Genomic DNA, 15,858 nt, shown 5'->3' with positions numbered 1-15,858 from the left:
TGGACATCAGGAGGCGCTACTTCACGGTCAGGGCGGCTAGGGTCTGGAACCAGCTTCCAAGTGAGGTGGTGCAGGCTCCTACCCTGGGGGTTTTTAAGAGGAGGTTGGATGACCACCTTACTGGGGTTATTTGACCCCAGTGCTCTTTCTGCCATGGCAGGGGGTCAGTCTAGATGATCTGCTCAGGTCCCTTCCGACCCTAGAAACTATGAAACTATGAAACTATATAGAAAAGCTGTAGGTCCAGTCCCTGGGCCACTCCACTAAGCAGCCGGTGGTATGAGTGTCCACAGAATAGGATGGCAGGGGAGCGGCCACTGCATCCTGGGATCCTGGAGCACTTCAACTTGAGTGGCATATATGTGGGGAGTGGCCACCAATTAATGGAACAGAAGTTGGGTTGTGTGGATCAGAGATAATCCTCCCTTGTAGTGGCATAACTTCAAGCTGCACAATGAGTGCTTTAAGCCACTTAAAGTTGTTAAGGTGTGGACAATCCAGGGGTTAAGAGCTCCAGGAACTGCCCAAAATTAACATGTAACAAGGCCCTTATGTGCACACTGCTTACTACAACAAGGGAACAAGCATCTCCCCCCACCTCCCTGGAGCCCCAACACAAGAAATTAAATCAGAAAAAAGTGTGAGTGTACCCTTGGCTGACAGGAGTGTGTGCTCACCACTGTGCTGTAAAGGCAATACTGGGGATAATGTCCCAGTGCTTCTGAATGTCTCAGTGTTGCCAATTCTTTTGTGCTTCTGTTTAACAAGATGAGGGACAGCAGGTGCTGTTAAAGCTCCAAGATTCAAAGGGCTCAGGGAGAAATGTGGATGACTTTTTTAAAACAAATTCCTAGCCCTCATGGTTGTGGAGAAGAGCTTGAAAACCTGTCCCCAGCTGTATCACAATGGCTCAGAACCCAAAGGCAAATGAAAAGAACTCCAAACTCGTTAATTTAGAAAAATAAAATGCTCTTGATTTTTAAGACATTCCCACAGGCTTTTACTGGGGATCTGACTTCTGACCCTTGAGGCTTACAATAATGGAGTTCCCCACTATAAAAGTCAGGGACAATCACAAGGCATGTCAGCCAAGCAACATTTCCCCCTCCCCACACACACACTGCTGTGCGCTCTGTGGTTCCCTGCTACTGACAGGTACTGACCACAATTAAGCCATGACTATATAAGGAAGTTGTCCACCATGACTGGGTGTCACTCTTACTTCTAGTGGCTTCTTCTAGCGGCCCAAGCTAAATTTCTGGGTGGAGCTCCATGGTGCTACCTCTGCCCTCAAGTGCATGAACTGCAGAGCTTATAAGCAGGAAAAGCAATTGAATTTGTTGGGTGAAGTTAATCAGTCATCTCTCATCATTTAACTGAGTTTTTCTCTTGCTGGGGAAGTGGAGGAAATCTGCTGACTCTAACATTCCTGGATCCCAAGCACAGTTCCAGGACCAGGAATTTAATGCTAAATCCAGCAAAACTGAGAGATGAGGATGTGGCAGCCAAGCCTGCATTTCATTTTTTTAATCTAGGAGAAAGAGATCTTGAGTCAGCAACGGGAGATGGTGATGTGAAGCACAGTTTGCGTTTTCCAGCCAGGTACTGAAGGCTCAGTTGCCAAGTCTATAGCTAAGCATTGGGCTTATTTAAGAAAACAGCTGGACCCTGAGACTACAGACCTGCCCAGCTGACCTGTGTCTTCCTGCTTGGGCAGTTTCTCACATCCTTTTCTTTTTCTCCCCTTTCCCTCAGCCCCAAATGCAGCACTCGCTGAAACCAATTGTGTATAATGCACGATACAGGCAAACTGTCACAGGGCTGACCTGCTGTGTGCCTGCCACCGTGCCATGCTGACACACCAGCCCTTCCTTTGTGCCCTTTATGCATGTGTTTGCTTAGTTGCACTGTAAGGGGCAGGGGCTGTGGCACTAGGCAGTTGCCGTGATCCTGGCTGGGAGCTCGAGGTTCCCCCACTATAGAAACCACAAGGGCTCTGATGCTCCCTCTCCACAGATTCTGGCACAACAGTGGCCCCCAAAGCAACTCTGCAATGACAAGCTCTTCAGTTCTGGATCTGGGGCTTGATCCAGACTTGTTTGGAGACCGCAGGAGACTTTCCACTGACTTCAATGGGCTTTGGATCAGGGCCTGTGCTAGTCTTGGTTTACTTTCAATATTTTTACACCAAACACGTTCCAGAAAGGAAGGGCTTGTTCTATGGAAAACACAAACGAAAACAGAGACCTGTGTTTTTTCTTCTTTTTTTCTAACTGAAGCCGTTGAAATTCCCTATGTGATGTGGTGGGAAGGGCTGCCAGACACAAGGATGCAGGAATGTTCCTCTCTGAAGGGGACTTGCTCTGGGTTTGTAAGGAGGTTTCCTGTGCATTCCTTTTCTTGGAACTGTGAATATCCAGACTTAAGGATACATCTACATGGCACCTGTGCTGTGTGCCGGAGCACCGCTGTGAAGTTTGCCCTCCCAACTCTACCTCTGCGTGCATTCAGTCATGGACATGAGGCCACAGAGCTGCCTTAGAGCAGGCCAGAGACAGGGGACTGAACAGCAGCTCTGGGCATACCCTCGGGGTCTCCCTTAAGGCAGGTATATTGCCTCATTTCCAGGATTTGGCAGGGAGTAAGTGGGTGGGGAAAGCTGCTCAGCACTGGTTCTGGCCCCAGTGTGGCTGTGGGGTTGTTAGGGGGCTGCATGGGCAGGTTGTCATGCCTATGCAGCCCCTTGACAGCCATAATGTCCCTCTCCTTGTTTTATGTGCTGTGCATGATTAAAGTGCACTCGCCCAATGCCCAGCTGTCAGGGTAAGTGCTCCTTCTCTGTAGTGGGAGCGAAGTTTCCCTGCTGCTGCCTGAAATTTAGGCCATGTGAAGCTGAGCATCCAGCCAAGTTGCCTTTGTGTGTGTATTTCTGGGTCTTGATTTCCATCTGTTTACAATAGATGATGCCAGAGGAGACTGTGTTGCGCCCATGTGTGATCTCCCAGCTGCTGTGATCATGCTGGTTTTAGATGTGAATTGGGAGGCCTGCTTTGATGTTAAAATGGGGAGGGTTATTTAAATAACTGAGGCAAGCATGGTGCAGTGTGCACTCTGAGACTGACCAGACCCACGTCACGTGGCTGCTTGAACTCTCCACAGTGGCAGGCAGCTGAGATGCAGCAGGAACACTTTCAAAACAGCCCTTTCTCACTAGTTCATTTTCCCCTTGGCTAGCCAGTGTTTACATACCTCCAGCTCCACAGCTGGCCTCCAGTCTTCTGCTTATTTTAAACTCCTTCCAGGCAGCTTTTTACATTTTTATGTGTCCTTTGAAGTAGCAGGCAAAGTTCTTTGGGTAGATGTTATATCGACAACCAACAACCCTACTTTGAAGTGGGGCTTTCTTTGTACCTTCATGGGCAGAAGTTTAGTTATCTCCCTCGTTTTTCTGGACTAGCTTTCCATTCACTTGTGTCTCCAGCTCCTCTGCACGCTGAGGACTGGCTTGAATTCCATTTGATGGGAGGTCATCAGTGTATTGCATCTTTTTTATTCCATTTGCAGATTAGCAGCTCGATTTCATCCAAGAAGAAGGGGCCAGACCACCTGGACCTTGTGGGTATGCAAGAGGCAGTGAACAAGGAGGCTTCTCTGCTCTGATAAAGAGCTAGACACAAACCAAGCTCTTCTGCTCAGCAGTGTATCAAGCTGAGTTGTGCCTCCAGATGAAGAGTAGTCCACTGCTCCCCCAGCACCCCGTGCTAACCACCACAAGTTGTTCCATGCAGAGGGGAGTGGATGGTGCATTCTGGGAATGGGCAGAGCAGGGACTACTGTCACCTATTTCCTTGCCATCCCTCCCCAGTGATCCCAGATTTAGTGGCTATTGCCTGAGGCTGGGGTCTCCTACTAGGGCAGTGTGCCTCCACAAACCCCACCCTGTGGCTCTGTGCTGAAGGCACAAACTAGCCCTTTTTGCATGGAGTAGCCTAGGATTCGCCCTCTATCTCTGTTGCAACAGGGTTCCTTTATGGAAATCAGCAAGGCAGGGACAGCTTGTGTGTTGTAGCCATTTGTAAACCTCCATCATTGCTATTACCTGCCATGATAACTGAACAGTTGTAGCTTGCTCTGGCTTCACAACTCCCTTATAAGAACACATAAGAAGAATCTCTAATTTAAGACTCACATTGAATGTTGGTAGGGAAGGCAGAGCACTCAGCATCAACATACTTTAACTTCCCTTGATGATCTGAACTATTTCCTTCAAAATTTCTCTCCATCTCACTGATGATCTGACGCTGTTCCAGACACCAGGTAGGGAAGGTTGGTGTGCTATACAAATAACCAAAATCTACTAACTGGTGTGAACATGTGGTACCGAATGCTAATTAAGAAGCTAGAATTCCATGGGGTGGAGAATCTGTTTGTTGGTGTCAGTGTCCATGATGAGTGGTTCCTCACATCCGGGAGAGCATCACATTTTCTGTAACCCTGACTACAGACTCCCCCCTACCTTTCATTCCCACTTGTGATTCCAACTTTCATGTGCCTCTGGTAATCCCAGGCTGCCAAGAAGGCAGTACTATATCCTGTAAAACACAGATATCTCCCAAATACAGTGGGGAGATGGTCTGATTTTCAGACTGCACAATCAGCTTGTATAATGAATTCCCATTAGCATATTCTTTTAGAATTTTGTATTTGGGTATGTCTAGCCCTCACCTTTTGTTGGCATCAAGAGTATGATCTGAAGCAAGTTCAAGTTGATGGAAAGGCTTCCCTTCCTTTGAAATAAAAATAGTTTGTAAAACAGAGTTAAATATCCTTTAGTGGAGTGGCCTAACTTCTGATCTCTATTATTCCACGTGAACACCTCAAAGCTGGCAGTCACTCCAGATGTACATGTGTGCAGGTGAACAAAATCTGACCCGTGTCTGTAAAAGCTTAGAAGTGAGCCAGAAAACTTATTCCTAGAATTCTGGGCAACTTTCCACAGAACCGAAAAGAAAAAAAAAGCAAATCACAAGGGGCCACATCCCGTGAGCCTGATCAGTGGAGTGGAGTTATACCAGGGTGATGTGTTAGTTGCGGTCCTAGCCCAAGAGATCAGGAACAGTGAGGGGAGGTACTTGTACTGTGAAAATCCTTCTGCATCTATTTCAGAAACGGTAGTGTCTCTCTCACCATTATAAACAGTGATATATTCTTGCTGCCTCGTTCTTTCATGTGGTTAGTGCAGCCTCTTCCTGTGTCATCCATCTGACTGTCATGGTGACAGAGTGTGAGAATGATAACCAAAAACTGTGAATACTGCATGCACTGTGAACTTCCTGACCAATGGCCATGTGGCAGGGCCCCTTCTGGCCTTCCTAGAGAACAAACGCAGAACAAAAATAGATGCTTATTTGGGTGTATTCATATTTCCTTCTGCTCCCAGAGATACAGAATTTGGGCACTAATAGCAGGAGGGATGTCAGGGACTGAATTTTTGCTGGGTGGTGCTTGGCATAGTATCTGCTCAAGAGGAACTTGTGGTTTTTGACATCCCCCAAGAGGGAAACAAACACCCATCTGCTATCGTATGGTGTGTGAGTGGATGTTTTTGTGTTCATTTTAATAACTGTGATGCTCTCTGATCATCCATAATTGAAATTTAAAGAACAATATTTCTTAATTATCAAAGCAACTCCTAAGATCCCAACTGTAGGTCACTTCTTAGCCATTAGACAGAACTGTTATGAAAGCTCCTTGTTAAACCTCTCATAAGATGGAGAGAAAAGTGTATATGTGTGTGTGTGGGGGGAATCTATTCCAGAGTAAACAGCAAAGGACTCTGGAATCCAACTTTATTTAATTGATATCTTGCCTGCTGATGGATTTGGAAGTGTTATGGAAGAGGCAGAGGTGTTGCACAAGTCAACCTATATTTAAGCATTTGCTTGTTTCCTGGCATATCCCTGCAGGTGTCCAATTCTTGTACTCTGCATTTTCCTTTTTTTGCTTCTAACCTATGTTGAATAAAATAATATCTATCCTGTCTTTGGAGCCATTTTCCTTTATGCCACAGCCAAAAAGCAGCTGCCATATACCACTTTGAGGTACTGGAGTTTCACCTAGGTTCTGCCTGAGGCTGTGAGAACCTTTGGATAGTCTCTGTAGACCTCTAACAGTGTAAAATATCTTGCCACATGCTTGTTTAAAAACAGCGATCCAAAATAATCAAGCTCTTGGAAAACTGAAATCTCAAAGCAGAGAGAAAATGCACATGGCATCATCCTGTGCTGCTTTGCTTGTTTGGATGGAAATGGTAATGTTTCTAGGTCACTGTTCTCCTTCATCATGGCGGGAGGGATTACATAGTATCTGGCTGTAGCTGCTTAGCATTGAGTAGCTGTGTATCCATGCCTAGGAGCACTGGCAAAGTGCAGGGGAGATCTATGAATTGCATTCACTGCTGACCTCTAGGTTATAAAGTGCTTACCAGTGGGACCTAAGGAAGATGAATGCTGTTGTGGTGTCTTCCAGGGGGTACTTGCAGGAAGCCCTGCTGCAGGGGAGATTAGATAACTGGCCAGCATTGTACTCCCCATCACCCTGCACATACTCCATTCGCTAGGATAAGCAGTAACCACAGAAAGTTCTGCAGGAATGGGTTTGCAGCAGCACCTAAACCTGTGTGCATTTCTTTTATTTTCCACATTTGAATTGTTAAGAGGTCGGTGCATGGATATTAGAAGTGATGGAGGAGTTCCATGCAGCACAGCATAAACTTAGGCCCTGCACCTTCACTTTCCTTTCATAATAATTTAGTTGTGCTGAAACTGTCTTGGTGTCACCTAGAGGCATAACAGTTAAGCTCTGTCTGCATGAAAGGCACAGGGAATATTAGTGACTTTTATTCCCCTGACTTTTATTCATGTGCCTGTGAAACATGTGGTCCTGAGGGTGCCTGGTGGTCATGCCATTGTTTGACATGAGGGGCTATGAGGTAGGTAGCCTTGGTCAGATGCACCTGCTCCTGTCTCCTTGGTACAGCCTCTGTCTGGATTGGAATTTGCATCATGGTAGGTGAATGGCTCAGGCAGTTCTCCTGATAGTGTCCTTGGAGGTCATAGCATAGCGTGGGCCTGCTCTTGAGCTCCTCTCTGGCCAGGGGTTGTATTTGTTGAAGGCCCTTATCTATACGATCAATGATGAGATGGGATAGAAGCACATCCAGGGATAACTGAATATCATGTCCTTTGTTTCTGCTCTTGAGGCTTCCCCAGCTGTTGCTCCTCATTCACAATGGAAAGCTACATGCATGCACAGCAGCCTGACTCAATCCGATAAAATCCGCTGGGTTTTTTTGAGGATGCATCTTTTACCAGCACTAAATACTTGTGAAACTGAACATTATCCCTCCTTCCCACAGGCATCACGTGGGGCAAGGTGGCGTCACTCTATGCTGTGGCAGCTGGGCTGGCTGTGGACTGTGTGAGACATGCCCAGCCGGCAATGGTTCATACCATCGTGGACTGCTTGGGAGAGTTTGTGCGCAAGACCTTGGTGACGTGGCTGAAGAGGAGAGGAGGCTGGGTAAGAGACGCTGACACTTCTCAGGCTTGCCTTAAATTGGAAAAAAATGTAGGCAATATTATCTGTGTGAATGAAAACAAGAGCAATCTTTTGGCACGTACTGAGCAAGGTTGCCCGGTACAACTCTGCCAAAATGCTTTGGTTCTAAGCTGCAAGAATCCTGCTTGTACCAGTACTAATCTCAACACAGCTGTGCTATACCCCCCACTCCTGCCATGCACGGATTCTGGCTATTCTTAGCCTTGGTTTCTTGCACAGCTCTGCCAGCCCAATTCAATCCTAACCAGCAGCCACCTTTTTTATTACTATCCAGGGCCTCTCTAGAACAGATGACTAATTATAATGGAAGGTCACAAATTGCAGGACTCTTGCAACACAGACAGATGTCTCCTAGAGACTGATTGAGGCCAGCAAACTTATTACAGCTTCCCACACAAATTGCAGAGGTGAGGGGTTAGCATATTAACAGAACTTGCTGCCATCTGGAACTTTATATGATTATTAAAAAAATGCCTTGTTTATGCTGCTTCCTAGGCTTATTCCTGGTAATGGTATATAGATAACATTTTATGAAGCTCATAAAGACAATACATAAATCAGAACAATCACTTTATACTATTACATTGGTATAAAAAAGTAGTGGATAGATGACCCAACCCATCAACCAGCCCAATCTGGTAGAGAAACAGTCCTAAAGAATCAGGGGTAAAACAACAGTAGGGTGAAGTTACATTGGTTTAAATTTTGTCTGTCTGCTTCCATACTGGGTTGGCCATTTACTACATGCTAGCTGGATAGCACCTGCTCCCTTGCCACCTAATGAAGAGACACTGTAATTGTGCCTACTAGCCCATGGTAATGCTGAAAACACATTCTGAGTTACAGAGCAACAGCAGCATGAGCTTCTGCCACTGCTGCAAGGGTGTCTTTCAACCCTGACTCAGACTAAAAGGACAGTTCAGGTTCTCAGCCTAGCAAATCCTTAAGCTTCTGTGCTCAGACTCCCAAATGAGCTTGCAGTAGTGGTGGGTTTTGTGATATTTGGGAATGGAACCACCAACTTCATTCACATCTAGCAAGTCTGTCACATCCGGTGTGGGGCTGGATCTGAACGCCTTAACAGTTGAGCTGGGTGGAATTTTTTTGATACAACATTTCATTAGAAAAAATATTTCCATCTAAATTAAATGTTTTGGGGGAAAACAGCTGTTCTAACAAAATTCTTTTTTCCTTTTGATAAGGTCAATGGTTCCATGAGATTGAATATCTTGACTTCCTTTAAATCTCTTCCTGATTCAAAACAAAACATTCTGGGGGTTCCAAAAGTTTTCCAGTCTGTTTCGTGGGCGACAGCGGTATTCCAGTTGCTTTCATTCTGATTTGGAACAAAAAAAATTTAGAAATGTTGGAATTTCCCACAAAACAAAAGCTCAGTTTTTTGCCCGGCTCTAGTCCCTGGGAGTAGACAAGAAGTCCTGTTCCCTTTCCAACCCCTTGCACTTTCCAGACCTATATCCTGGGCCAGCTGCCACTCACTGTATGTCCATTGGATCTGAGGAGGTTGTGCTGATTCATGCTAGGACATGTTTCAGTATTTTAACAGCCACAAACCTGAACGCTGATACTGCCTGATACTCCTGACTATGGGCTTTCTCTAGCATACGCTTATCAGTGAGGAGCTGATCCTGGGCTCGTGAAAGGGGATGCTTCCCCCCATAAATGCAAATAGTGATTTCCACTGATAGTGGGACATGGCCAATCCTTTCTTCCGTGTTGAACTGTTTCCCTGAGCTTTCTTCCCCCTGACCTGGGCACCCCTGTGTGAGGCTTCCCAGCTTTGTTCACAAACTGGCCAGAATGAAGCTGCTGTTCCAAGAATCCCTTTCACATCTGCTGCCTGACCTAGCCTGGTGTTCATTTGTCTTGGCGCACAGTCTGAGTTTCCCCTGGCCCAGGCACCCAGCCTCTTGTCTCTCACGCATACACCAGGGATGGCTGCTGCCAAGAGGAACCACCGCAGTCTTCCCCGGGGGCAGGAAAGCTGGTGTCGAGACCTCAGAAAAGCATTTGAAAGATTCCAGTAAGCAGCCGGCTCCCACGTTCCTCCCTCCACAGAGGGAAGCCGGAAGTTAGGGAGAGTCATAATTCATCCATGGAGGCGTCACCACACCCAGGAGTCCCGTGTCCGTGTCCCCCCCCCCCACTTCTAAAATGACCTCCACTAGGACTTTCTCTTCAAGGAAATCCCTGTGTACAATAAAGCTTCTAGTAACTGTTAAGTAGAGCAAGTGGCTAAACAATGTTTGACAAATAATTAGCAGTGAAACAGTAGACTACCCTTACAACAGCTTATCAGTGCCTCGCAGGGCTGAAAGACCTATTTAATTAGCAAGCTTTGAAACTCTCCTTTCTGACGTTTTATTGGGTAAATTTTATTTGATTAACAGTAGTTAAGGCAACTGCTTGGCAAGGAAAATTTTTAAAACAAACAAGTGCCTTGCAACACTGAAACATGTTTGTATTTCCAGTGCAATGGGGAAGCCCGTTAATTCAGGCCCAATCTAGAATCTGATATTTATTGGTTCCAGTTGAGGTATTCAAATGGATAGGCCTGGGTCAGATAATAATTATTTCAACTGAAGTAAGAGAGAGGAAAATGGTGCTCTTTTCTAATAAATGCTTTGAAAAATGTATCCATATAACATTCTGTATTTGTGTCCGTTAAGTACCACGCTCCAGGAGCGGCCCCAATGGAATGCAGTCCTAAATTTATGTTTACTCTGGATGCTTGGGCTCTTAGTAGTCTAGTCAAATTAATTGCTACAATGTGCATGCTCTTGACTAATAATTAAACTGCACTTTTTTTATCACAAGAAGTTGCGTATGGGTGGTAGCATTCCATATTAGTTAGGGAACAACCAGCCCTATAAATATTAGAATGGATCAGATAGGTATTCAAAAGTTATATTACATTTAGACATAGAAATGCCATGAAGTCAAGTGCAGAACGTTGCTCTGCATGTCCATCAGCAAAGCCACACTAAAACTTGTATTTATAAGGATGCTTGGAAATTATGGTGTCACCTGTTGCATCAACTGTGAAGGGCACTTGACACTAGGTTTTTCACAGAACTGTACGATTTCTGTGATTTCTCATGAAAGGTTCCCGTGGAAATCAGTGCTTAAACTATAAGAAGTTATATATCACTCCTTCCTCATTCTCAGTTTTCCATTAGATTAAAAGACAAGGTGTGCCCTAGAAATGAACCAATACGAGCATGAAAAGTGGGTCCTTCCTCAACCCAAGTGGGCAGGCTACTGAGGAATGGCAGGAATAGAACAATGTCATAGTCTAGTTTTCTACTGCACTGTCTGTTCAAGGGATCATACATGTCTATAGAAGCACTAAAGAATTAAGCTTTGCAGTATGCCCATGTCAGATGTGGAACTTTAGGAACAGATCAAGGCACACAAACGCTTCACAGCTCCCCTGGGAACTGATTTACAGCTGTGCACACTTAGGGCATTTTTACACATGCTCGGAGGGGGGGAGGGGGAAGAGGGCAGTGCTTTAAGTAGAGTGGCTGTCAGAGCCACTTTAACTATAGCACTGCATCATCTCATGTATTAGTGTCCCTTGTGCTTAAAAATGGCAGTGGGGCACCTGAACTAAAGCTTGTTCAACGAGCTTTAGTTCAAGCACCGCTGCCACCATTTTTAAGTGTGGGGACGTTGATACACAAGATGCAGGAGGCTACTGGAATGTGGCAATTGCCATACTCCTGCAGACTTGATTAATCACTGTAATTACAGCATGTTGGAGCAGCTTCCGTGCTCTTGGACAGGCTCTTGTACAGGCACCCTTAGTGCCTGAAAGGGGAGGGGAGAAAAAAAATCAGGCCAGTGTCACAACCAGGGCACCGAAAAATCTGTGAAAACCTTGGGCTATGTTAACTTCCTGACCCTGTCCCAAGCTTTGACCACAAAACCACATTTTTTCTTTTTAATTTTTTGGCTGGAACAGTAATTTGTTTTCCCCAAATGACTACAGTTATCTATCAAACTCTGTCTTTGATATTTCACTTTTGGCCAGTTTTTCATCCTCAGCTTTTTGTGCCAAAAGCTATTCTTTGCACATTAATTTACTGGGCTGCTTTTTTTTTTTTGTTTAATAATTTTTGGCCAGCTTACATGCCCCTAAATACTTAAGGATCACTGGGGGCAGCTGCTTTTGAGGTTGGCCCACACGTCAAGAAGGTGCCAGGACGCATTTCTACAAACAAAGCTCCTATTACTATGGATTTCAGTCAGGGATTGGTTTGGCTGAACAGATCCAAATAAAACATTAAAGCAAGAGAAAAAGTAAACGTGATTTCAGCTGAAATTAAACAATACAATCTCTGGGAAGGATTTTGTTGCCACTAAAGGAAGAAAGGTGGAGGATGATAGTGCCAAGGGTGCTTAGCTTTCTGAAAGACGAGAGATTTTGTGGTGGTGTCACACATAATGAAAGCTCCACTATCAACCTTTCATGCTTTATTTTTTCACTCAGTATAAATTAAGGGAATGCACATCCTTGTTGGTGCAGAATGAGAGAAGTACATCTTGCAGAGTTTTCTTTTCCCTGCAGGCATATTTAAATATCTTATAGGGTGTGGAAATGCCAAGGCTGGTATTCATAGCTGCTCAGGACACTGCAAGGAGGCATTGTAAGGGAAACAGTTTAATATTGCTGGTTGAGGGATATGCGAGTTAAAATCTCCAGTCTTCCCACAGAAGGAGTTACTATGGGGAATGGCGTTAGAGACCACTGGTGGCAGCAGATGTGTTTGGTTCTGGCTTATACATTTTCTGATGAGGTCTGTTTCTTCTTTATTAGGCTGACATCACAAAATGCGTGGTGAACACTGATCCTAGCCTTCGCTCCCATTGGCTTGTGGCTGCTGTTTGTAGCTTTGGTCACTTCCTTAAGGCCATCTTCTTTGTGCTATTACCAGAGAGATGAATTCCAGTTGCCAAATGCAGCCCCAAGCTCCATCTCCTCCCACACTGCAAAAGCAATGATAATTGCAGACCTAGCTGATACTGAGGAGGAGGAAGAAGAGAGAGGCTGGGATAAAAATGAAAGCATTTCTCCCCTCTCCCTTCAATGGAGAGCACCTGATTGACTGCAGTCCTTCTTTCTTCAGCCATGGAAGACTTCTCTCGTACTCAAAGTAGTCCTCTTGAATACCCTTATTTTTCCTGGAGTCTCTTCAATGACCAGGATGAAGCCAGTCCCTGAGCAGACTCATTGCTCAACTTGTCATTGTGTGCTGTGTTTAGCATGGATATTCATACATATATTTATTTTGGGACTATGTTAAACACACACCAATATCAGGGTAGGTGGCGGGGACAGTGTCTAAAATGGCATCAAAGGAAACGCATCCCTCATTTGTTAAGTAGACCATCTTTGGTTTAATTCCCAGAACCACCTTTGCTAGGCACTCTTGTTAGTAAATCAGTTGTTAACTTGGTCTTCTTCTTTCTACCCAAGCCTGACCATTGTGCTTTTGTGCATGGTACACAATGGTTAAAGGGGCTCTGTTTTGAGGATGTGAAGTGGTGAATTACCGACTGAGCTAAAAGCAGCGCTACCCCCTGAAGTCACTTAGAAACTAGAATGGTGACTTCGTGATGGTGAGAACCACCAGAATTCAGTTTGAGGTATGCATTGAGATGTTAAAGGCATGCTTAACTTATCCATGTACTGTATTGTAACAGAAGTTCAAATGGGAGTCCAGTAGCAGATGCTGCCTGCCCTAAATTAATTTAATGTCGTGTTTTATCTGGCTGAACAAAATAGTGGGAGCAAAGCAGCACTTTCCAAAATGACAGCAGGTGTTGAGCATTATGCTAAAGACGAACTTTTCCTCCACAGAGGAATTTAGATGGAGCCAAACCAGTAACATATGTAAGTATGATGTGTCGGGGGTGGGGGGGGATTTGGCAAAAACTAAGTGAGCAGTATCATGTTATGAAAAGAAGTGTATCAAAAGTGACAGATAAATGTTTCTTTTAGCATATTATGAAGTGCAACTTGCAATCTTCTATTGCGATAAACAATAAAAAATAGGTGGCTTAACTGGTGAGGAGCACTGTATTTCTTTCTAGAGTTAAAAATACACTCCTCCACCCCTCAAAAAAAGCATAACACTGTATAGACATCAGTGTTTGAACCATGTTAGAACATCACCTTTTGCCCCCGTATAAGTTAAAATCAAAATATAAATAAGGTGGTAGTTTTAACTCACATTGCTAACACATAAGTATGCCTCTTTCTTCTTTAGTGAAGCCTTGTCTTCAGTCTCTGAGGGCATTTTTACACATACTGCAGGCGTGGGGGTGGTGCTTTAATTACAGTAGCTTCGAAAGCCGCTCTAATGAAAGCACCCGCAGCATCCCATGTATCCGCATCCCCGCACTTCAGAATGGCAGCAGGGGTGCTTTAATTAAAGCTCATCGAACAAGTTTAACTTAAAGTGCCCCCACCACCATTTTGAAGCACACAGACACTGATGCACAAGATGCAAAGGTTGCTGGAGCATGCTGGTTAGCGTGCTCCTGCAGACTTGATTGAGTCTGCTCCAACGCGCTGTAATTATAGTGCATTAGAACAGTCTCCCCATATGTCTACAGGAATCCTAAAGATTTAATGGTGAGTGGCCTCACTAGAGCCCACTGAAAACTGAAGTCTTTGACTAAACATCTACCGGATGCCTTTGCTTCTAAGGTTCAGAAAACATTTTGAATGGGATCGGGAGCCTGCATGAATGCTTGGGAGTTTTTTTTACCTGAATAAACCTAGGGCAAAAAAAACATGGATTTTTACCTGCTAAAGAGGGAAAGAGGTTGAGAACTGTGGGCTTGAAAAAAAAAAAACAGCTTTGTCCTTCAGTCCCCCTTCACAGGTAGGTAATGTCTACTCTGCACATGTTTGAGGGCACACCTATGTCAAGTGATTGTGCAGAGGCATGCTCTCTGACTGATACAGCTGCACTGGTAGAGGTAGTGTAGATACAGTTATAGTCTGGCAAAACTGTGCGTGTTTCCCTCCTAACGGGTGGTTTTCCACTACTAGTACAAAGAACAGTTTACCCATAGTAAGAGTGTTTTGTCCGTACTGTGTACAGGTGTTCTGATATCAAAGTGCTCCTACTGCAGAGAAGGCTTAAGAGGAAATAAAACATACTTCCTGCTGAAGCTGTGTGCAGCCTCAGGCATTATTACACTGCGGAGGATTTGCTGGAGGAACCATCCAGACAAGAGTTCTTTCATGGTGCATCACTTTGTACTGGTTCCTCAAACAAAACAAGTTATACTGGCAGAAGGATTTTTTTGCCAATCCAACTGCAGGTCTTTTTGATAGCTTGGCTCTTTGATCAGAACACTCCTTTCTCTCTCCACACTCCTAATAGTTATAGCACTGTTAGAAATTTTTTGACCATAGATCAGATAGAAGACTGTAAATTAGATCAAATTAGCTAATGCCTATTAAAATTGGGTTAGGCACACTTCTGACAATGCAAAAAACCTCTGTTCAGAGGCACATAAAGCAAAAATCAGGCAATCCCTGAATATGGATGCAGTCCCATAGATTTGAGGGTGATTTTCAGGAAGCTGAATCCCTTAAATTTAGGTTCCTAAACCAATTGTTACTGTGATATAAAAACTGCATAGACCATTCCCAAAATCCTGACAACATATAGGCTACGTAGGAGATTTTCAGTCAACCAATTTAGCACATGGTAAAGTACAACTCGTGTTATCTTGGCCAGCTTTTTAGAGGGCAAGCAGATTAATGGAGCTAGAAAACACCAAATCCAGCACTGTACACTTTTCAGAGATTTGTTTGATCAGGAGTTTGAGGCTTCTTTGAAATACAGTGTTTCAGGCTCCAACTGTTTTGAGCAAATTAAACTGAGGCTCTTGAGGAGTTAAATACACCAACTAAGGCAGCATAAAATAAGTATGATAAGCCAAATAAAGGACCATTGCTCAACAAGAATGTGCGTGGGTGGTAAGGGGGTTAGATACACAAGGAACCAGCAATTAATACAGGAAACTCTGCTGCAGTGAAATGATACGGCAGGGTGTTCCACTTGTCTGACTTCACGATGACTCCCCAGACGAGAACTTTAAAAATAAAAGTAATAAAAAAAGAATCCAAACCCTCCCCTGGATCCAAATGCTGCCTTCACACATCTAACATTGTTTCTATCAAGCCCTTGAGAC

General features: G+C 44.5%; 1 protein-coding gene across 1 annotated transcript in view; it reads left to right on the top strand.

The window, feature by feature from the left end:
• BOK (BOK, BCL2 family apoptosis regulator) overlaps window positions 1-13,704 on the top strand; it is a 29,537-nt gene extending 15,833 nt beyond the window's left edge. The window contains exons 4-5 of the mRNA XM_019513341.1: window positions 7,418-7,581; window positions 12,461-13,704. Of these exons, the coding sequence (XP_019368886.1) occupies window positions 7,418-7,581; window positions 12,461-12,586 (290 nt within the window). The 3' untranslated portion in view covers window positions 12,587-13,704. The remainder of the gene's footprint in view (window positions 1-7,417; window positions 7,582-12,460) is intronic.
• Window positions 13,705-15,858: the final 2,154 nt, after the last annotated feature.

This window comes from Gavialis gangeticus, unplaced genomic scaffold (genome assembly GCF_001723915.1).
Source record: "Gavialis gangeticus isolate Ggan-Ray unplaced genomic scaffold, GavGan_comp1, whole genome shotgun sequence".
NCBI classification, from domain to species: Eukaryota; Metazoa; Chordata; order Crocodylia; family Gavialidae; genus Gavialis; species Gavialis gangeticus.
The sequence above is the reverse complement of the archived record's forward strand: the minus strand, read 5'-3'. Positions and strand labels throughout refer to the sequence as shown.